At 40.8% G+C, this 23,203-nt stretch overlaps 1 protein-coding gene across 2 annotated transcripts in view; it reads right to left on the bottom strand.

Annotated features, from left to right (window-relative positions):
* Positions 1-23,203, bottom strand: part of WWC1 (WW and C2 domain containing 1) — a 63,102-nt gene that overhangs the window by 6,797 nt on the left and 33,102 nt on the right. For both annotated transcript variants that reach the window (XM_085236700.1, XM_085236699.1), the window contains exons 4-15: positions 22,391-22,467; positions 21,408-21,487; positions 20,397-20,526; positions 19,752-19,898; positions 18,826-18,899; positions 14,076-14,318; positions 12,564-12,653; positions 9,747-10,285; positions 4,857-4,965; positions 3,066-3,146; positions 2,103-2,189; positions 1,073-1,265 (exon numbers count right to left, since the gene is read on the bottom strand). In XM_085236700.1, coding sequence (XP_085092826.1) covers positions 1,073-1,265; positions 2,103-2,189; positions 3,066-3,146; positions 4,857-4,965; positions 9,747-10,285; positions 12,564-12,653; positions 14,076-14,318; positions 18,826-18,899; positions 19,752-19,898; positions 20,397-20,526; positions 21,408-21,487; positions 22,391-22,467 — 1,850 coding nt within the window. The remainder of the gene's footprint in view (positions 1-1,072; positions 1,266-2,102; positions 2,190-3,065; positions 3,147-4,856; positions 4,966-9,746; positions 10,286-12,563; positions 12,654-14,075; positions 14,319-18,825; positions 18,900-19,751; positions 19,899-20,396; positions 20,527-21,407; positions 21,488-22,390; positions 22,468-23,203) is intronic.

The following is a 23,203-nucleotide window of genomic DNA, read 5'->3' on the forward strand; positions in this document are numbered from 1 at the left end:
TTCAGAGGGAAAAATAGTTTTAGTAAAATACTGAAATGCACTAGTACTATACCAGTAAGAGGAAAGCAAAAAGTCAGGACTACCCGAGTTTGGCAAGTTCACCAGAAAGAAAACTTGCCCCGTTTATCCCCATCATTTCAACAGCATGTGAGGAATTGCACTAGCAATGCTTTATGCTTAATGATTTTAACATTGGTTAAGACTTCCAATCCAAATATCAAGTGCCTTACTAAAGGTCCCGTGCACAAGTACTAACAATCTTGCTGCAGCTAGGATAACTTACAGCCACAGCTTCAAAACAAAAAGGAACAGGAGAAGACTCCTTACAAGAGACCTGCAAGGTTGACAAAAAATATCACTCTTTCAGACTGTGATGTTATAGTTCTGTAGATTCCGTACTTCATCTGCCTTCCCTTTTCCCCACCTCACATTTAATACACATATTTACAACCAAAATAAAGCTGTTCTGCAGTTTGTTTAATCGGTGTCTGAGCAGACTCCATTTCACAAGCACAGTTCAGCAGACTGCATGCTGAGCGCACGTCACGCGAGTTAATGCGGTCCCATCAGGAGCTCAAGTACAGTAAGACATTACGTGCTGCCAGAGAGGAGACCTCTATTTGGAAAACAGATCTTTCCCTCAACCCGGACTTGCTTTGCAAAGCAGGTGAAGGAAGAAACGCAGAAGCATCATAAAACATGTACTTCCTTCAACCTAAGACGACGTTACAGAACACTTGCGGGAGAAAAGAAATTCTGTTACTTAACTATTGCTTATATCCCAGTTCGACACACTCGACTCACGTTCTAGAGTACATTACTCCAGAAACAGTGGCGTTTAAATCAAGTTATCTGGTTAGCACTGAAAAAAAGGCTGGTCGAACAAGAAGGGGCTATGTGTCTAGGGGATGACAAGCACCCAAAACAACAGTTACGTGATTTTTAATAGCGAAGCTCAGGATTATAAAAAACAAGACTCTGAGAAGATGCCACAATTCAAAGTTTAAAAGTTTGTTCGATTTAGAAAGGAAAAATCAACACAGAAAATGGATTGAAATAGATGAATACTAACCAAACATTCTTCAAGGCGAGATTTATCTACAGTGCAAACATCAACTCTTAAAGTCTTCTGGCGTAAAGCTGGGTAAGAGATAGAAACCCAAAATACTTCATTGTACATGAGATTGTCTGAAACTTCCACCGGTCTTGTGCGAAACAAGCAGCTTGTGCTTTCCAAACAGGGCAGGACTGCCACGCGAATGTTCCTATTGCAAAAAACATGCTGCGGTCAGTACTGCTGAACAAGTCTGCAGTCACCTCCATTGCAAGAGCTCCCTAAATCTGTAAGCAAAATTCTTCCTAAGCACGGTGAACGTGACTGTCCTATCCTGCTCTTTGGAGTATTAGTAAACCGAGGAAAAAGGAACATCTCATCACAAAATCAGAGACAAGGTGGTGTGAGCTGCTGTAGATTTCATCTCTCTGAATCTTGTGATGGAAGATCACGGGATTGTTTCGCACAGTGGTTTACATCTGCATAGTCTATCACTAAACAGAAACTTATGTGACTAAGTTTAAACTTATGTGAAATACTAACAACGACCCTTTAATAGAAACAGCAGCGCAAAAATCAAACGAGCTTATGTCAGTTTACTCGCTATACAGCTGAATTCAAAAGTTACACCTCGAATGAGTCTAGCAGAGCCTGTGCATTTCCCTACACATGGATACATCTGTGCACGTTTCCAAGATGAGTTCTGCAATAGAATGACAGCCCTCTCTTCACTTGACACAGTTGCTGTGGGTGCTGCTACAGTTAAGAATCTTGGTGGCTGGTGTTAATCCCAGCAAAGTTTGCTCTTGTTAATACAGACCTTTGAGGAGAAAGCTGCATCTCGTTCCAGTTTGAGTACGGGCCTCATAAAGGATGTGACGTTATGAAACTTAGAAGCATTTCAAAAGGGGTACATTCTTTTGAATTGTATGTATTATTTATATACATATACACATACATATTTTAAAAGTGTGAGCAACGAATCAACATCTGTTTAACTCCTCCTGAAAATACAAGTACATCAAGTGTGTTCGTTTCACCCACTTACACTTTTTGGTCCTGTTGTAACAGCAGTGCTTGAACATTACTCAGCTGGATAACCAGTATTGCAAATTGCTTATTTTTCTCATCGTATCTGAATTGAAAAGACACAAAAAACCCATTAGAGAAAAGTCTGTCACAGATGCCACGAATGAGCATTCCACTTGTTTCAACAGTATTGGAAAAAGCATTACGCACTTAAGACAAAACCGTAATGGGAGCACGGCCTGCCCGTAGTTTATAACAGTATCAGTTTCACGTTACATGAAATTTTGCTAAAAGAATGTGCAGCATCACTTTAGAATTCGTAGATACAATAGACTATAGATTTGTTACCACACTGATTTTTTGGGGATCTACTTAATTGCTGTATTGAACTAAAACCTTTCGAAAGGCCTTCTATAATCAATCTAACACACAAAAAAGTTGCATGCAGAAATACTTGATGCAAGTATCGCAAAGACAGTATGGCTAACCGTTGTTTCACTGTTGATGGCCACGACATGGTAATTTTACGCTTCTTTTATTTCCTCCATTAATATGTCACCTTCTACTGAACCATTTAAGGACAACACCTCTGTGCCTACCCTCCTGTGCCTTACCTGCTTCTTGTGGGATTCAAGCGTGGCCAATGATTACCGCTTACCCTCATCAGCTTTTGCCCCCACAAAACTGCACGCTGAAGGAGACAGAGGGAACCGCAATGCTTCCTTCGGTCCAGCAACGTCAGTGCTCCAAATGCTACTTTGTACTGTCATACCACTATCGCCAATTGATTTCTACTGACATGAAAGAAGGCAACTGGGCCAAGGATCTCACAGAGATGAGCGCAGTTGTCAATGACAGTATAAAGAGAGTGTTTGTTAATACCAGTGGGATAAGGTAAATACGGTAAGTAAACAGAACAAAGCATAACCTTGAATATTCTTTCTGTAGGAAGGAAAATCCAATAAAAATACATTATGCTTACCTCATTGCAATTTGCACTTTAGCTGTCCTAACTGCTTCTGTATCATCATTGTCAAACACCATCACTTCTGATGCACACGGTCTGAGAGAAATCAAAGACAATTAAGGGCTTAACTTCCCTCTTATGGAAGGTGCTACCAGGCAAGCAATAGAAAAATCTTTTGCCTTCCATTCAGGAGTTGAGCGTATAGACTTTGTAAAACTAGCATCTAGAAGAAAGCCCAATTAAAGAAGTTCAGTCACCCTTAGAGGTATGTATTATGTATTGCAGTCCTTATCAGCAGAAAGTCATATGCCTTCCCCTTTCGCTGCCAAGAAAGCCCCATGACAAGCTGTGCAAAGAGAAAGCAGGGAGGGCTATTAAAGGGTTCCCTTGACAGGATTTTATTAAAGACAGCTGACTGCCCAACAACAGAAATAAGACTTAACAGTTAAAATCCTGTCCTGCACCACGACAGCAAACATTCTCAAGTTTGATTAAAGTCATTCCTTTGTTTCTTTAACAAATCAAACTTCTCTGAGAACATTAAAAATAACAGAGTACCTTGATAAGTATTCTTTAAAGTAGCCACCTGCATAGTTTTTCCTCCCAGTTCCTCCTCCAAACTTACGCGCTCTAAGTCCCAACAGCTATATTCCCCATTTAACTAGTTGAGAGACTACCCTGTAGCATATTAAGACAGGATTAGCATCAAAGCGTCTCCCATATTGCTTGGCAACCTTCTACATTTCCTCTACAGAGGACAACTGTATTGTTCATCCTACCCTCGCTATTTCTTATAGGAATCAAAACAATACTACAGCCATTACAAAGGTTGCCAAGTCAACAACCCGAACGTTAAGTAAGACATAAATTCGCGTGGGATGCATTCTCTGCTTCCACCCCCATTCTCTCTCCTTCCCTCCCTCCCCTTGCCACAGAGCTTCCTGCCCCATCGAGAGGGCACAACTGCCCTAAGATATCTCCCTGAGTGATTGTTTGACTTGAAACTACAAGGTCTAATTTACAAAGCATTCCACAAGGGAATGGTCCTGTGAACATTGATTACTCATCTCTCTGGAGAATTCATTAGTAAAATGGATGGGAGTAGAGATCAGCTATTTTTCACATCTACAGTCACGTACAGGAAAAAAAAGCCCCGTATCATATACCTCTGTCAATAAAAACAGTAAAAAAAGTCATCGTAGGTAGAATCAAAACAGGTATAAAAAAGAACAATATCTTTCAGTGTACTTTTTGTCAAACCCCACCAGATAGCTTTAGCAAGCACTAAGTCCAGAACCCCAAAAGAAGCAGTAGTGCACATATCATTCTTAAGGTAGGTACTAAGAGATAAATATCTGCACAAGTCACGTACTGAACTCAAAACACCCAGAAACTGCATCGCAGCTCAGATAGCTATATAAGGTGCTTCTGTGTCCCTCCACGGCATATCAAAGGCCTTTCAGGCTGAGGGCTGTCACTGCCACCAGTAGGGCTGGCTGGTGAGAGGGGAGCATTACACCTGCCGGATGGCTCTCTGCTGTCGCAGCTCACCAGTGGTTTCAGAAACTGATGAGCTGTTCAAGCAGTTCTCCATGAAGAGAGAAGCGAAAACCTTGTTTCCAGCAATGGGATACGCAAGTCACGTTTGTAATCCAGTAAGCAACCTGCTTACAGTATTGCTTTTTTCAGAAATATTACAGAGGCTGAGGTCGGGAATCTTAGTCATCTAATCACAAAAAACCAATCCAAGCAGCGTTGTTCCAGCCGAATCATTAGCTTCTTCCTAGAGAAAGATCTGATGTCTACCTTTGCACAGATGCTTCGTACACGCCGCTATCTCCAGCAACAGATTCATCAGACACTGCAGCTGACACACACGCCACCTTCAGCGCTGTCCCTCCGGCTGCATTTACACCTATCAGAAAAGCACAGAGGAAAACCAAAAACAGATGTTAATGAAAATGAACTGTATAGATCAGAAGCAGCTTTTTCCTCATTCTCCCCTTGAATTACATTTTTTTTCCCCACCTCTCTTCTGGTAAACAACAGCACGTTTCTGAACACAGACAGCACAAAGGCAGGGTGACCTGTGCTCATCAGCCAGAGCGGAGTTAGTACTTATGGAGAGTGCCAGACTGACTTGGAGGGCACACAGCTTTGAGACAACCAGAAGAACAGCGTGTGGCAGTGAGGAGAGCAGGAGTTGCACAGTCGATGCCCATTTAATACCTGGGTCCTGCAGCAGAGTGCCCGCAGACGAAAGCTACGTTACGCTGTCTGCAGTATCACGGCTGCCCCAAGTATCTCTGGGGATACGGGTCCTCACATGAGGGGCTTCAGAGCATTTGAAAGACAAGGAGGTATGCAGGACAAGAGGACAATGCGTAGAAGATATAGAGCTTCTAAACTCCAAAAAAAGTTACACATCAATAACCATTAAAAGAGCTTCCCCTGCAAGTGAGCCTTGAGCAGGTACTAGCCCTTCTGTCCTACCATCACAGACAGAAGCAAGGAAGGCAAATACTGCTAAGTGAGCTCTGGCCAGGAAGGGATTATTTGAGGGGTATATCCTAGCTGGAGAGCTTACACCACGTTCAGCTTCAAGGAGGGGGGAAAAGCAAGAAAATATACTCCCGTACTCCTAGACTAGGTTAGCGTACAAAAGACACAATATAAGTTTGGGATGATAAGGTTATCTAGATACACATGGGGAGAAAAGTTACAGGACTCGAGGCAGCAGACACAGAAACACAGAAAAGACAGAAGAGAAATGGAGAGAGGTAAAGCAAAAAGTTTTGCATATGGATGTTAAGTCTGCTGTATGGGAACCACAGACAGGATACACAGAAATGGTACAGAGCTGTGCCCAGGGAGGGTCAGACTGGACACGAGGAAAAATTTCTATGCAGCAAGGGTGGTCGAGCACTGAAACAGGCTTCCTGGAGCGGAGGCTGATGTCTCACACCGTCAGCATTCAAGAGGCATTTGGACAACGCCCTCATTAATATCCTTTAACATTTGGTTAGCTCTGGAGAAGTCACGCAGTTGGACTCAATGATCTTTGGTACGTTCCTTCTAACAACTATTCTATTCCATTTCTTGTGCTACAAAACAGGGAATGATGCACACTCAGAATTTTGGCAGATTTCGCAGACAGAAGCTCCAGCCACAGGTCTGAGAGTTGGGTGTGCCAAAGCAGCTAACGAGCACTGTGGCACGTCCAGCTCATCCCCCTCCAACACTGGCAGGGCCCAGGAACATCTGCTATGTGGGTGCGGACGCACCGTGTTGTCACGCAGAGAGCAACAAGCCCCACAGCAGAGGTGTGGGGACACACTCCTCCTGTGGGATTTTTGTCTTACCGAAGAGATCCCTTATGAGGACCCTGAATCAATCTATTGTTTCCATCCTGTGTTTTATTACCAAGCAGATTTTTTTTTTCCTGCACACAGTTACATAAAGGCCCATAATTAAAAACAGATTTGAAAAGCACCGGTGCAAGAAGTGTGCAAGTTCAACACAGGATTGTAGACTGATAAAAAGACTTGCTCTACAATTATCAGCAGAGGGTGCTGCAGGTAACACCAATATGTTGCTCATGTGTGCAAGAATTCAGGTCAACTCATCCTTTCCTGTTGACAGTAGCACCAAAGGATGTTTTTTTTTTTCCAAAACGCCCATAGAACTGCTGGACAGAAATTAATATCCAGACCTTTATCCCAGAGGTCAAACCACATGAGTAAACTTCGGCACCCATAACACAACGGATCAATCATTAACAGAAAGTAGTGGAGATGTTTCATACTGGCACTCAATTCACTCTCGCACCATGTGGGAGGGCCCGGGCCTTGTGCTCCCCACACCCTGGCTCTGGGTATGTGAGAGGCCAGGAGTATTTCCTCTTCCATCCGCACTGCTCTGTGCCCTTTCTTCCCCGGTTCCTCCCCTGCTTTCTGGTTGTTGGAGGTTTATGCATTGCTCCCTGAAATGCCAGTCCAGGAATCTTTTCGTATTAAGCTTCTTTATTGGGAAGAACGCTGCAAATCGGTCTCCACATGCTTAAGCTTTTTTTCTCCTTTGATTACCAATACTATTTAATCACTTCAATCTAGGAAGCCTTTGCTTTTGATAACTCCACCTGAGTATCTTGTGGTCAAGGGGAATGAACGAATCCTCTCAGTTTCCCAACGCACACTTCTGATCCTTGGACACATCTCAGATCTGCAACAGTTTGCAATCACTTCTTTTCCAGCCCCTTTTCGGCTTGCTAGCTTTGCAATTAAGGAAGCTTAAGCCTGCCGCTATTGGAGGCCTGTTTTGTTTTTTGCTGTTTTCTGCTATCTTTTTGGGACACCTTCACCCAGGGCAGGAGCCCCTGGCACAGGCTAAAGTGCAGAAAACTGATGGGTAAAGCTGATGGGTACCGAGATGTCGGTTTGGGCATCTCAGAAGCAGAGAGCTTCCCTGTTCGATGCTTCAGCTCCAGCCCTCAGCTCCAAGATACATGTAATCCCATAGGAAAAGGCCTCGGAAGAAACAGGAACTTGTGACAACTGGAACCTGCTGCGCCTTGTTGGCAAAGGTGCATTTAAAATGAAAGCAACGGGCAGAATTCTGACTCATCCTCATCCCAGTAAAAAACAGGGAATAGAGAGGACGCACAAACACCAAAAATACAGTGGGCATACAGACATCAGAATGCTGAAGTGTAAACCTGAATAAAGATGAAGGGGTTTCCTGAAAATGACACCACGCACCCACCCTTTCCCCCCCTCACGTTTCCTGTAAACCATTAAGACACTCAGCACTTTAAGACTCACACACGCACGCTAGACCTGGAACTTTTTCACGTAGCTAATTAATGCAAAGTTTGGGTTTCTTATTTTAAACTGCTTGTCTCTGAAGAGATATTAATCAGAAAAGCAAGTTAATGGAAGCTTATTGGTTCTACTCCCTTCTGTATTCACAGGGTGGCTGGTAATGCTTGCTATGTTTTTTCCTCAGCTTTTTTATTTAATTCATACAAATAATCACAAGTTTTCTTTTCATGCCATTTCCTCTTTCATGGGCTGTCACTGACACAGCATAACAAGAACTTGAAAATGCATGCTTTGGACTGTCCTCACATCCATGCCATCTCCTCAAAGAATGGGACACCACCAAATTCCAAGTTTTGCTATTAGTTTCACCTAAACCACTCAGTTGTCACTCAGGTAGTAGAAGAAACCTTACATTAGCTCAGAAGTGGCGGGGATTTTTTTTATTTTCCTTTTTAAGAGGAAACAAAAGCGAATCTTTCAGATCCACGCTGTTCAGCTCTTCTTAACAAGAACATGTGAGCATGCTTTTGCCACAAGGCCACGGACTGACCGGACAGCTGCAGCCACCTCAGTTTGGGTGTTATACCGAACTGCCCACAAAATGCCTGAGCAGTAAAATCTCGTCTCATTATTGCCCTGAAATAAACTACTTATGGTGATTATTTTGTCTGCTGACTGGGTAACAGTAATAATCGCTTAATCTGCTTAACACCTTAGCTTTCACTTCAACAGCCTCGACAAATCTTGAACAGCTAAAAAGGTTAGAACTAATCAGCGTCCTGTTCCAACAGGAATAATTACTGTTTCCTACTCAAACCTTGCTTATAGGAAAACAGTAACTTAAAGGGGAAGCTCTGCACTCGTGTCTTTTACTGTATTTTAAATAGCACCAGCTTTTCTAATGGCAACCATGACAGAAGGAAGTGATAACATGGTGCTAGTTCCCTCTATTCACGTAGGCTTTTTTTAATAATCCCATGCAAAACTGAAAAAACTGACCTGCCCTTTCATAAATCTATAGACAAGGAGTTCACACACTACCTTAAAGCTCTTCTTTGCTACACGCACAGCTCAAGCTCTTGGAGTTGTTTCCATTGGGTTTAACCTAGCTGCCAAGACACCAGCTTCAGACAGGCCCCAGCTCACGGCATTAACTGCCACTTCCTGCTGCCCCTCCACCACAGCGGGGCCATCACTCTAAAAATGGATGAATATTTCTCAACCACATATGAGCCATATGTATGCATCGGAACATTCACGCTCCTTAAATGTCTTATTTTATCACGCTTACAACCTAAGCACGTTTTTGTTGCTAAGAGACCACCCCCTCAAAACAGCAGAAACTTGAGCACAGCCTTGACATGCCTCTCAGCTAACATTAATGAATTCACTGCCACTGATTTACTGAGATCCAGAGTGAGCTGTCGTGCACGCTGAAGTGGCAGGGAAGGATTTTGATTATCATTTGTCTGCGGTTAAGCTGAACGGCCTTCAGAGTCATCCTCAGAACTCACCCAAAACATTTTCATCAGTATGGCATCACTGCCTCCTAATGTCATACCTAACACAATAGACCACACTCTGAGTAGTTAAGCACCTAATTAATCCAGACATCCCACCACTGAAATTTATATTTGTGTATACGTACAAGTCACTAAAAACAGTCTTCTGGATGAATCATCAAATTACTGGTAATTTTGTGCATAAATTAAAATACCAAGCCTTTCTCCCAAGCAGGATGTACAAAGGAATACACTTTCCAACGCAGATATCGAAATGAGGGACAGCTTTTGCGATACCTGCTTCTTAACGCAACGCTTCTAAACTACATTAAAATAAACCCATACACGTGCACAAAAATATTCTGTTATCGTACCTTGACCTAGATGTTTATCTCCTGCTCTCGGCTCTTCCAGTCTACAGTTGCCACTCCCAATGTTTAGGGTGAGTTCTGAGAGATTTGTACTTATCTCTGTATCATCAAAATCCATATGGCTTGAAAAGGCATCGCCAGTAAGGAGTGGGTCTATCACCAGTGGAGAGCAAGGGGGGGATGGAGAAGAGAGAGATGACCTTGGAGACAGCGATGTCATGGATTTTGGAGTACCAGACAGCGATCTCAAAGCCTGTATGCGACTGGTGGCATCTGCTTTGTGAGTTTTTGCTACTTCATTTTCATGAATAGTAGTGATACAGCCTGATGGCCGAAATCCAGTGGCTCCTTCCAAGAGCAAGTCAATCTTGTTTTGATAGTCAGAGTCCAGCTGCTCCAATTGCTCCATGTGCTCACAGTAGAGGTCAGTGAAGCTGGCAGAGGTGGATGAATCCTGACTGGAGGTGGCAAGAGATCCTCTACTAGATGCAAGAGAGCCAGGGCTGCTGCTTGAGGAGAGGGAAAGCATGCTGGCGGAGAGACTGAAGGAGACAAGTTAGAAAACAGTTATATTGTATTTCTTGATTTCTGAAATAAAATATCACCGAGTCTCCAAGCGCAGACAGTGCATTTTTCTTTGTCAGCTCAGGCCATATGCATTAGCTCCATCTACCCCAATCTAGAACCAAAGTCTAGCCAGTGGAAAAGTTAGGCCACTTTTTAATAAAAATAGAGTTCACGCACATTTTTGAACTCACCATTAACATTCTCCTAAGAACTCCTGTTCAGCCAAAGCAATACTAAAATAGTTTCGAAGCAATCAGAAATTAGTGACAACATTCTCCTCCCACTTCTGTTTGGAAAAATCTGTGGTAGCTGTTAACCTCCAAAGACCACCACATTAAAAAAAAAAAGAAAAAGCAAGGTCATGCAAGCAAATCAAGTGTCTGTCCATACAGAAGAAAGTTTCCATTCACCTCAATCTTGGAACTCAGCTCAAAAGGACAATACCAGCTGCCTGGAACTTGTCCTTAGACACGTGGCCCACACAACATGCAGCAGTTCCCAGAACACTGGAAGGATTTACCTACACGAAAGCCTGCTACATGGACTCCAGGGCCATAAGAGCAAAGTAAGAATTGGGGCTGAACTACAAAATTAGTCCTCACTAATTATTTTTCCTTGGAGACCCAATAACAAAATATAACAATAAAATTAATTTTGAGCAAGTGCTTAGACCTCTGGTACTGACTACGTATACCATCTTTAGAAATTCCATTTCAATCAATTCTGCTGCTTCAGACAGTAAATACCTTGTTTACTGCTGACTGTTTAAGGACCTCTTAATCGTTACTTTAGATATGGATTAGGTATTAAAAATACCTCTGTATACGTGTGAGTGGTTTAGGCTTAAGTTGTCTCACAGAAAAACAGTGAGGATGTTAATAAGCCTTATAATTCATTATTTATGGGAACAAGCTAGAAGCTTTGTCATAACATTATGCCTATGACCTTACAAGAAAAAGAATCCAGTATGATTTTGGCACAGAATGTCTACGTTTTTATGATAGATGTGCACTGCACCACATTTGTTAAAAAAAAACCTTTGAATGAAACGACTGAGATGTGATAAACATTTCTGCATTTTAGCAATATATGTAAATCTGTTAAAGGCTAATGAATCTAGAACTCTTCAGTACTTGTTCACAAAAATGGAGTGGGTTTGTTTGTTTGTTTCCGTTCTAAATTAACCTTGTCCTCATCAACCAACTGGGCTCGACTTCACTTTGCGCATACCTTTGAATGGCAGACATTTCGTATTATAGGGTTAATAGCAAAGGCTTATTCTTATGAAGGAGCATGCCAAGAACACTGAGAACATAGTTAAGAAAAATTAGTTTCACATGCTTCTTGGTCACCTCAAGAGATCCCTGATCAGCTAGAAGAAACCAAAATGATGCAGCTCCACTGCACAAGAACATCACAGATAGCTATTCTCCATGGTGGCTTATTTACAAATCAGTCTTGCACTATGATTTTTTTTTCCAGTCTTTTCGGTATCATCTTCACAACATGAAACAGAATCCAAGTGGAACAGAAGCTACAAACAGAATAAATTCAGTACAAATAGAAAAAAACCTCAACCAAAGAAAAAACCCCACCAAACACTCTTTCTAATCAAAAGGCTAAAGACATAGTTGCCACTTACAAAGATTTGACTTTACGGCTTACAGACATGCATTTGTCTCTGAAAAGGGTAATTCCACTGCTTCCAAGAACTACAACCTATATTAGCAGACTACGTTAAGATTACAGAAATATTTCTGTTAACCACAGCAGTTTTGGGGTAATACAATACACTGCCTACGTAGCAAGCAACAGCATACTTGGAATCATAACACAGTAACACGTAATTACATTTTTAAGATACATTTCACTTGCTGTGTTGATATTAAGCTGTATTTAACATGCATACTAATAAAATAGCTCCAAATATTTGCAAAAAAAAAAATCACTCCTAGCCACGATCACCTAAGAGTCATATGTCAGAAATAAAAGGGATTGCTGGAACTCACTTTGTTCTCAGAAGCACCATCACAAAGACACTTATTGCCTTCTAAATGCCTATCTAATTTGAGTGGGACACATAATCCTCAAGGTTCCTCTTTCTACTGACTACACGGGAATCCCAGGCATCTTAGGCAACTACTTACCGCAAGTCTTTAAAGATCGCTCAGCTGAGAGATGTTGTTAGCAGAGAAAGGGCAGTTACACCACGTGCAGTTAAAGAGCCTACAACTTCTGTTAAAGGTTACATACCTCTTCAGCTGGGTGTGCAACATGGCAACCAATCGTGTTGTTTCTTCCAGTTCTCGGACTAGCTGATTTCTTTTGCTATTCAACTTCAGTCTAAGAGAAAAGAAAAAAGATGATCTAAAACAGCATTTACAATTTAAAATGAAGAGTAAAGGGAAATTCTATTCCTCCAGTGAAATCCTACTAAAGTTAATGACTGTGTACAACATAAAGGACAGAACTCAGTTAGGATGTGCAGTGCTTACCAACTTCCAAACTCTTAGAATGAAGAGCTCAATCCTGAAAATATTCACAACAACAGAAAATTATGCATCATATTATGAAAGTTAATGTATCTTCGGATCAGGCCTCACAAGAAGTCTAACAGATTTTGCTTGCCGTATGATACTGTGTTCCTATACTTACTGTGCTAATAAAGAAGTGCTTTCACTGGCTTTCAGTAAGGCTTACACGATTCAGTTATCAACCATCTCATTATGACTTTACGTGAATTAAGGGAATTTAAGAACATCTCAGTTTTATTTCACACTTGGACTGTTTGAGGCACAATGTGCAGTTAGGTGCTTGTTCTCTAATTTAAGAGGCCTTCAGGCACGAAATCCTTCCCAAGAAACAACTTATTTCTTCAGCACACTTGAACAGAACAATATTCCTGAAAATCACAAATGAAAATGTTCATCTTACAGCAACGCAGAGAAACATTTGGTCAACCATAGATTTTTTCATGCCGGTGAAAATCCCGTAGCTGAGAGTCCGAGAATTTTTCCAATACGATAAAACCATAAAGAGACTACATAGAAAATTTGTGTAGTCCAGATACTGAGCATGTAGAGGAAATGAAAATAGAGACAGACAAATGAACGCGGTACTCTTATTCCATTTAAATTGAAGAGACCGCAACTAAAAATAGCATTGCCACCGGCACCCACATTAATACATCCAGAATGTAAAGCAGCTGTAGGCAGCACCTAACGCAGCATTCACCCTCAGTGTACATTCCTACTGCAACAAATCAAAATTAAGTAGGATAGCTCGTATTTCTTTCAGCTAGTTCAGATTCACAGGACAGTCCATCTATCTCCCACAGTCCTGTCAAGTACCAGTTCCTAGAGAAATCCCACACAAGGGTGTTATGAACTGAAATTTTTTAAAATTTTGAACCTTTATTTGTTGACATTTGCACGCTCCAGAGAGCAAAGCAACTGCAGCAGCTGCTGTGAGGAGCTGGCTGCACACAGGAACAAAGAGTAAGCTATCGTTATACAAAGCTATTTAGAGTATTTCTTACTCTTACACATAAGATCAATTTAGAGGAAGGTGCCCAAAGAAGGCCTCCCCACTGCAAATTAACAACTATAGTCAGTTTCTTTTGAAAGATGATTTCAGAAATGGCCTTATTCAAGCCTGAGAGCACAGTGCTATAGTGCTATTAGTAGCCAGCCAGGAGGTACTGCTGCTTGTTCCCGATTACCCCCATCCAACGAAGCAAGCTCTGTCCTACACCAAGCAACCTACCTCTCAGTTAGAGCTTTGCTCTGAGTGTCTCTAGCAGCCTGAAGATCTTCCTCTAAGCGCTTTCTCTCCGTCTCCAGTCTCTCTACCTCTCCTCGAGTCCATTTTCTAGGACTGATAAATCGCATTTCTTTTAAGAGCTCCTCTTTCTCATTAATTAATATTAACCGATCCCGCTCAGAATCCAGCACACCAGGCCAGGCCTCACTGTCAAGCTTTGCCAGTTGTATTTTCAGGTTTCCTATTCTGCAGGCAAAAGAAAAAAAGAAACCAAACAATTATTCCAGGAGGAGCATCTGAGCTGCTGTTCCATGGATGCACAAAGATGTAACATGATCAACCACATCTTCCATAACAGTGAAGAATCTGAGCTCAGGGACAACTGATCTCACTTTTATGCCCTCTTTATGGGGGTGTTGCCAAGCGTGGCTCTGACAGGGGGGCAATGTGCAGAATGGGATTTTAACACACGTTTACTTCCACTGGAAAGCCAAGGCTCTAGCTAACTAGGGGTTTCCATCAGTCAGGGAATAGCACTTAAAATTCCAAATTAAAATAAAAAAAGCTGTCAGATACATTCTAGAGGTGTCCCACGGACCTTCATGCCCTCACAGTGCTTAGTGTGGACAGCATCACGCAGTAAGTATCCGATGTTTACTTGGTTTTATTGGAGAGAATTCTACGCTCCCTACACTGAACTCAGACAAGCTGGTAAATATCTGGCTACTCAAGAGTTTAGAAACAAATTCTGATTTTACAATGCTGAAGTTAATCACGTGCATTTACTACTACAATAATACAATCACTGATTCAACACTAAGCTCGATGGAAGTATTTAATAGCTAGGCTTCTTCTGGCACAACACGATGCGAGAAGTCAGAGGCACTACAATCCCACCTAAATCCAGAATCACTTATTTGCATGAACACCAAAGTGCATTTTGATATAACGCATCGTTCCAGAGTTCAGGAAGAAGTCAACAGCAACACAGATCTGTCTGACGAAGCCGTTGTTAAGTTCCAGAAGAGGATAGCAGAGCTCACAGTGGCTGAGGCAGCGGCTCACCACAACTATCTGCCCATTCCCTGTTTCCCAAGTATCTAAGTTGCTCTAACAATCACCTGCTTTGCAGTGCAACAGAGGCAAGCAAAAAAAACCTGTGTGGGTCTGGGATCTGATAGAGTTACTGAACATAAATTGGGCACAACAAATAATTACCGTTACTAATCTGGATGATTCTTTCCAGAATATGCTTTATTCTACAGAAGCGCATAGGGTGATTCCAAAACCTAACAAACTCAGCCTAAAGCGATCTGAGTAACAAAACGCCGATCTGGGCAGCAGCAGCTACACAATGGCTGAACAACGGCCTTGAAGAATAAAGCTTTGTCTCCACATGCCAAGAGAAACTTAAGCCCTACGGCAGCCTGCAAAATCAAGGTGCAAAAATTAGGCTTGCCCAGACTGATCCGCCTCATCCATTACGGGAGATGAGCTAGAGATTACCTTTCTGAAGAGAAACCTCATTTTTTCCTGTCAACCCATCTCCCACAGCAGGTTACTTATTCTAATTAAATGTCCATAATTGTTAGATATTCAACTCAACTATTTTTATGTTTTCTTAGCAGCTATTCTATTTTTGAGTGCCTGATTAAGTGTAATACTGTGCTCCAATGAAGAATTAACAATGGCATTAATTCATAATCCAAGAATTCTTCTGTGCATTTTGAAGGGATATGAGTTTAAGAGGATTGGCTGGCATTAATCTGATCACTTCTGGCATACATTTGCATGGATATGGCTTTTCCACTGGAATTTGTTCTCTATGCACTTCTACGTCTAGCAGTTCTGTTACGCTAACCCCAGCTTTCACCCTGCTCTGTATATGGTCACTTTTCCTCCTTGTCGGTTTGTCTAGTCCAGAAAGACAGTAACATTACAAAAGAAATGCTTTGCAGATTGACATTTGACTGAAAACTTCACCCTTCAGCATCCCCTGACTGAGTCTGGACTACGTAACCCACGTGCCATGCCAGCTTTGCATTGGAAGGAAATCAGTAGTACTGGACTGAAGTCACTACATAATGTTTCTCTGTGGCTACTAGTATAAAGAACAAGAATAAACAAGAATAAAACTTCAGTTATTAAATGATTTATTCATTGTCCTATCAAGTGCCTTTAATTTATCCCTTTGGGAAAGCTGGTATCTTTATGTGTAATAGGCTTAATAACACGTAACATTTTTAGTCCTTTTGAAGACCACATGAAGCGCGTGCATCTCCAGAAATGTGCACGTTAATATACACATCCTCAGATCACTTCTTCAGAAAAATTCAAGTGGAAGGTGCACTCGAAAAAACTGGTTAGTGAAATATCCACACCATTGTTCCAATGCTTCAACTGACTTTAAAATATTCCAGTTTAGGAGAATACAGAGCGCACTTTTTAAAGTCCAGAGTTATCAACAATCACACAGCACCCAAAATGAAATTTTAGCTGCTGAAGGAATTAAAGCAGTGCACGGAGAGCAACCGATACACAACCGAGTTAATATGTTATGTCTGAAACTGCACAAAATCCGATGACGCCTATCCTTCCAGCACTGCTGCAGTAGCTGTCTCCTAGTCGAGACACAGCACTAACATGTATTTCAACGTAAGTCTATTATTAGTTTCCAAACCAATTAGCCTAGAAGTTTGTCACTGCAGTCGTCCCTAGTTCCTTCTGTGCATGTTTGACACTATCTACTTTAGGGCTCTCATTGTTTCACTGAGCCATGAAAGAAAAGGACTTCGTGGTAGATGAGGGAACACGCAATTGCACTCTAACTGCTCTGCCTGGAAAAGTTCAAAATACTCCCTTACATCTTGTGGCATTAGTCTGGATGCCTGGTAAAAGGTGTCTACTACTGTCTCTTTTCAAAATCATCAGGACCTTGTAAAATACCTAATATGACATCACCTTGATTGAAAGCCTTAAGTGTCACCTTTCCAGACAAAGCAGAGTTAATAGGACAGCGGTGTTCCTACCATCTTGTCTCCCTTCATAAAACCTGTATGAGTAAACTGCTCTCTCCTTTAGTTCTTGAAACATTTTAATATTCCATTTTGGAGATAGGAGATGCTAACACATAGTAAAGAGTAATCTTCATAGCAGCATAGTATTGTTTCATCTTAAAACCAGTTATGGTGTTTCTTTCTGCAGCTCCTAATGAAGACTTTGCCAAAACCACGCTGCTCTGACAGATGGAGACTCTTTCATTTCAGCATTAATTATTCATTCCCTTTCAGATCAATCTTTCCTCAATGCTTTTTTTAACAATGAAAAAAATCTATAAATTATCTAAGAGAGACATGAGGTATTAAACCTTTAAATGCAATGCTGTTGTACGTGCTGCTTCTTTACTTCAAATGAAGTATTAGCCTACCCTTATAATGTCATTTCTTTGTAAAGAGTATATTCATTTTCTCTTCATGTTCATTTTACTCGCTTGCTCCTTGGAAAAGATGCAGGCTTAAGTAACAGTGTTCCATCTCAATCTGAAGATATAAAGGCTGTAAATTAAACTGCAGTCGGGAGAAAAGCTTAAAAGTAAATAATGTTTAACACTGAAACATCCTGTTGCATCTGGAGGATTAATAATTTTACTGTTATTATTGATTTAAATCACGGAACGATTTTAATCTTATGGTAGGTGCTTAAGTTGGTTTGGCAAAACAGTCAGCTCTGACAAACTTACCCTATTTACAAAAAATAAAAGTTTCAGCTCCTGTCAACAGTGGCTGGTCACACACATTCTTTGACAACTACCACAGATACAGATCAAAATTTATGCTGCTGAGAAACATGCATGCCAGTATACTAAGATGAGAACACTATGAATATTCTCATCCTTAAGCCTTAGATCTGAACAGCAACTAGAGAAAAAATTATTCTCCTTGCAAATATTCCAAGTACCGATTGTTCCACACCTTTAAAGTTACTATTCTGGAATAGGCAAGTCCCTTCAGAGCAGTTAACATCAAAAACACTACTACTACTCTCAACAAGGACTAGCCCAGCCAAAGTCCACAGAAATAATATTGCTTCATGTTTTTTTTTTTCATTTAAGAGCGGTATCGATCCATAAAAAAAAAAAACAAAAAACCTCCTAATAAGCTGAATTAGCTCTTATCTGTACTAAAATAAGATACAGTCTAATTTTGGCAGAAGTTTTTTAAGTAGGTACAATTTTAAAAAGTCTATTATTCATTCATCTCAGATCAGAAAACAACAGTAAAAGCTTACATTTTTACAGATAAGCAGACAAGCACTCAAATTGTAGTCATTCAACCACGTCTTGGTATGCAAGGTGTGAACGCAATATTCATTTCTTCTTATCTGACCTGAAGCCATGCAAACATTCATTACATTTTGAATAAGGTAAGGAGATGCCTTTCAGTACAGCCTCCTTATTTGGAATGGAATGGGGAAGCATTGGCAATGGGCAGCAAAGCCACTTACTTATGTCCTCACAGGTGCGGCTAAACTGAGTTCTTGATGTATTAGTCACTCCTTGCTAATTTCTAGGATGGATATTTATTTCTTAAATGATAACGTAAGCCCAGAAAACGTGTTGCCTCCCTGGCTCAAAGATCAGCGTATTTATTTAGACTGAAACCCAGAGATACTGCTAAGTGGCATCTTTCCTAGTGAAATACAATTTCAAAATAAGCTGAATGACATTCCAAGGTAAAACAGACCACAGAATTACCTTCTCTTTGCTTCTTCATATCGAAGGCGCAATCTTACTTTCTCAGCCAACTGATTATTGCTGCCGGTAATAAACTAAGACAAAACAAAATCAGTAACTTAGTAACTACTCCTATTTTGACATTTTCTAATGACATTGACGCTGCAAGTTACACTTTCTCTTATCAAACTAACTCATCAGTTACCATAGTTATACCAATCACAGAATGGGAAAATATTTTCCACAAGATTCAGCAGCTCCTTTGCCTCATTCACCACAGCGGAGTTCCTACTGCATGCATCTCAGGCTCCTACTTTCATGCACACGCGAGTAGTTTTGAAATCCTAACGTGCTGTGACACATGTGGTTTTGGATGAAGTCTTACTTTTGCTGTCAAGTCTTGGAAACAAGTGATGTCTTACCATGGCCAAATCTGAAGAGCTTTAATCACATGTGAGGCCCTGATTGAAAATGGTCACAAACATTTAAGTAATGGCTGACAAGAGAGGCTTCTGTAATGTCTGACATAACACACAGTGCATTTAAAGCACTGCTCAAACCCTTGCTGAGACTGGCATAAGCTCTCATTAGAGTTTAGTCCATACATAGCTACGGAATGTTTCTTGTCTAGTAGCGTATCACTTATGAAGAGCTTCGGGAATATTCGTGTTTCATGAAGCTACACGTACAAAACAAAACCTTCTTTCCTTTTATTCCCACCTAGGTTGTTCTAGTAGGCGCAAAGCACAGGGAAACAGCAGGCTGCCTTTAGAGATGCATTAACACTGGGTGTGAAAATGAAGGTCACATGGAAGTTTAAAGCAGGAGATCATGATTTCATAGATACTCGCCTATGCTTGAAACTTTATTATGTTAGTATTATGGCAGTACTATTCCAGTTCAGAGGAACGCTTCCACATGCCGTTGGTTTCTCACTCGTTACTTACATTTCCTGAAACATCCGTCTGGGAGCTGACATCCAGATACTGCCTGGGTAACAAGGGGCTTGAGCTTTCTAAGGACACATTGCTGGCCCACAGGTCTGACTGTGATCCTCTGTCATTCACGAAGCTGTCTTTTAACCTGGCTAAACTCTGAAACCATAAAAATTCATCACATGAGTTCACTTTCACTTAAAATACCTTGCCAGCTATATGCCTTGGCTGAAACTGTGATTTAAGATCTGACTGTTCAGCGCATTCAGTCAGACCCTGCAAACATGAGAGCATTAGCACTCTCATGCCCACACGTTCTCTGCTGGGAGCCTGTTGGAGGAAACAGACCAAATGGGCCACTGTTTTTTTAAGGCTTCTGCATACTTGACAGTAATACAGACAAATACACTGGTTCATTCTTGATCAAGAAACACTAAGACCACAGCCCATCTCTAACCAAGTGTTCACTACTGCCAGCTATGCTATTTTGTATTTCTTATTTCCAAAATCTGAAGATTAAGATCATAGTCCAGCCACAATATAGAACTACTTTAGATTAATAAAAACTAAATGACGTCTGAAAATTGAAATAATTAATATTAAGTTAAATTTAAGTAATTTAATAGGGACAAAATGCTACAAAAGCTGTTTCAGTACCTGAATGAGGTCTTGCTTTTCCTTTTCCCCTGATGTGATGGCCTTCTTGAGAGCTTTCATTTCACTTAAAATGGCTTGTGCTTCATCAAGTTTGTAGCCACCTTGAGTATCAGACATTTTCATGTCAATACTGCATAGAAATTTGAGAAAACATACAGTAAGCTAACATTTTAAATTAACTGCATTATATAAATCACCCTAGATGCGTACATCTTGACAATCATTTTTAAGAAAACATTTAAGTATGACAAAAGACAAGCAGTGAAGATTGGAGTTCTTTGTTCCTTTTAAGCTACTTCACTCAGAAGTACATTAAACATCGAAACTCTGATTTTAGCCACGCAATTGCTTTCACTCTTTAGGGAGGGAAGACACGAGGAAAAAAAAAACACCAAAAAACCAGACAGACTGCTATTAATTACCTTGTTTCTATATCAGATAAGTTAACTGTACGCTAACGGCATTATTTAAGGCACAGACCTCACACACTGATATATTTAAGGGTACAAACTAATCACAAGCCACCTCATCCTTCCCTCTTCTGAAAGGACCGTTTACTGAAGTTGGCACTTGAGAAAAAAACTATTGGATACTAAATCAGTGACATTACTTAAAAATGCCATGTGTGTATTCACAGAGAGACAAGCACGTGAAGCTTGTCCCCATCCCAATTTTTTCTATTTTATCTATTTATCTTTTTCTATCTTTATCTATTACAATAGGCTGTACTGTATACATATTGACAAATACTGAGTACAACAGAATGAACCAAGATACTATCATTAAGTGTAAAAGTAATTTCCCCATGAAGTCAGTTCTCATCTAGCTAATCACATGTAGGCACAGAACTGAAGGAACTAACCCCATGGCTACGAGTCACTCACATGCCTAAAGATCTCAGCAGCAACATATTTCAGCTTATGTTCTTCAGGCAGCTATTTGTAAATGTAGAAGGGGATGTACTACAAGCCAGAAGTGTTACCACAAGTAAGACCTTCAGATCCAACTTACTTCTTCAGAGTTTGAAATCCGTGCTCTTTGTACTGGATTTCTTGCTTCATATGAGCTACCTCTCTCTTTAGTTTATTGACCTGTAGGAAGTTGTTACATGTTTAGAACAATACCTCACATGAGTATTTAGGCACAGAAGTATCCATTCAATTCAAAATTTTTTTTAGCGTAGACAATATTATCTGGACAAATTTTGCAGATAATCACTCCATCAGCAACTAACAGCTGACTGCATATTCTTCAGGACATTGTCAGTGTCTAGGGATTTATCCAACACCCAGATGCCACATCATTTAATCAGGGGCTCAAGAGAAGCTCCAACGTCATAAGCAGAAAAGGTGAGAAAAAAAAATCGTCAGGAATGAAACACATGCTGATTTTACTCACTGATGTTTAAAATCTTTCCAGTCATTAAAAAACGTTAAGTATCAGGACCGGAGTTACACTGCAATGATACAAACCGTCCTCCAAGATATCAAATTAAAAGGCCTCTCTGCACGAGTAACACAGCGGGCCGATAACACGTATTGTAAATCCACTGACCCTACAGCTTGTTTTATATTCCTCCACAGAGGCCAGACTGACCTACTTTACTTCAGTCCTTTCTTCTTCCCAAACCAAGCTCTGCATGAGGGAGCACACTGCCACTGCTAACAATCTGCACTGAGCTCTCCACAAAACAGCTGCCATTCTCTGGAGAGAGCTTGTAGCTCTCTGGTGCTGCAGCACACTGAGGAGAGAGCATGCAGTTAAATGGAGCAAAATGTATTATCAGCATACAAGGAAGTCTAAAGTCTATGAGGAAAACAATTGTTCCAGTCTAAGCCGGTAACATTTGAGAATTCTGATAGTTTATCTCCTAGATAACGAATGGCAAATTAGCTCTTTCAACCACTTTTAAGTCACCTTTCCATGTTTTTCATGAGGCTTGGAAATATTTGAAGTTTGCCTGTGGTAAGTGAAAATCCACTTGCACTTCTTACCCTGGATTTCGTAGTAGCAATCTCTGCTTTGAGGATCTCTGGGTCATACTTGGAACTTGATGATGAGCCAGACAGCACTAGAGCAAAACAAACACTAAATTTAGCAGCTTCACTATCCTCGCCTACTCTTCTATGAGCCCCACACTACGAATCAAGTTTACTAGAGTCTCTCTTCTCACCTCTCGCATTTCCAAAAGCATTTAGCAGAACTGAAGGGAAACAGATCCCTTCAACGAGCAGAAGGATTTTTTTTTTTTTTTTTTTTTTTTTTTTTTTTTACACTTTCTTGCTGTATAATAATCCCCCGAATATTCAGAAACAAAGGAACGCGAAGAAGAAAGGTGATGCCAGCCTTCTCACAGGCTTGAGGACATAACCAATCATCCAATGTGTCACACTGGATTAAATCAGTGCCCCATTAAGAGCAGAACTCTCTTCTCAGCAGCAGTTAAAACTCTTATGCTTCAGAAAGTACAGAAGTTCCCCAGTGTGCAATGTTGTTAGAATTAGCTGTAGGCAAGGGAGTTACTTTCATCCTTGCAGCCATCATCTTATGCCACACAAAATATGGGAAAACATTACTAGCTCTTTGGTTATGTTTTTACAAATAGCACCACACTAATCCAATTCAAATTTGTAACTTATTGCTTTAATACACCAGTCAGTACTTAGGTGGAGACCAAAAAAGACCAAAAACTTCATTTCAGACATGACAGAACCCTATTCAAATGTTAAGAACCCTTCAACGACAAGGCTACTTAAATACTTTCTGACATCAGGCACAAGATTCACCACCTTTAATATATAACCCAG

The sequence above is a fragment of the Meleagris gallopavo genome, chromosome 15 (assembly GCF_905368555.1).
Source record: "Meleagris gallopavo chromosome 15, MGAL_WU_HG_1.1, whole genome shotgun sequence".
NCBI lineage: Eukaryota > Metazoa > Chordata > Aves > Galliformes > Phasianidae > Meleagris > Meleagris gallopavo.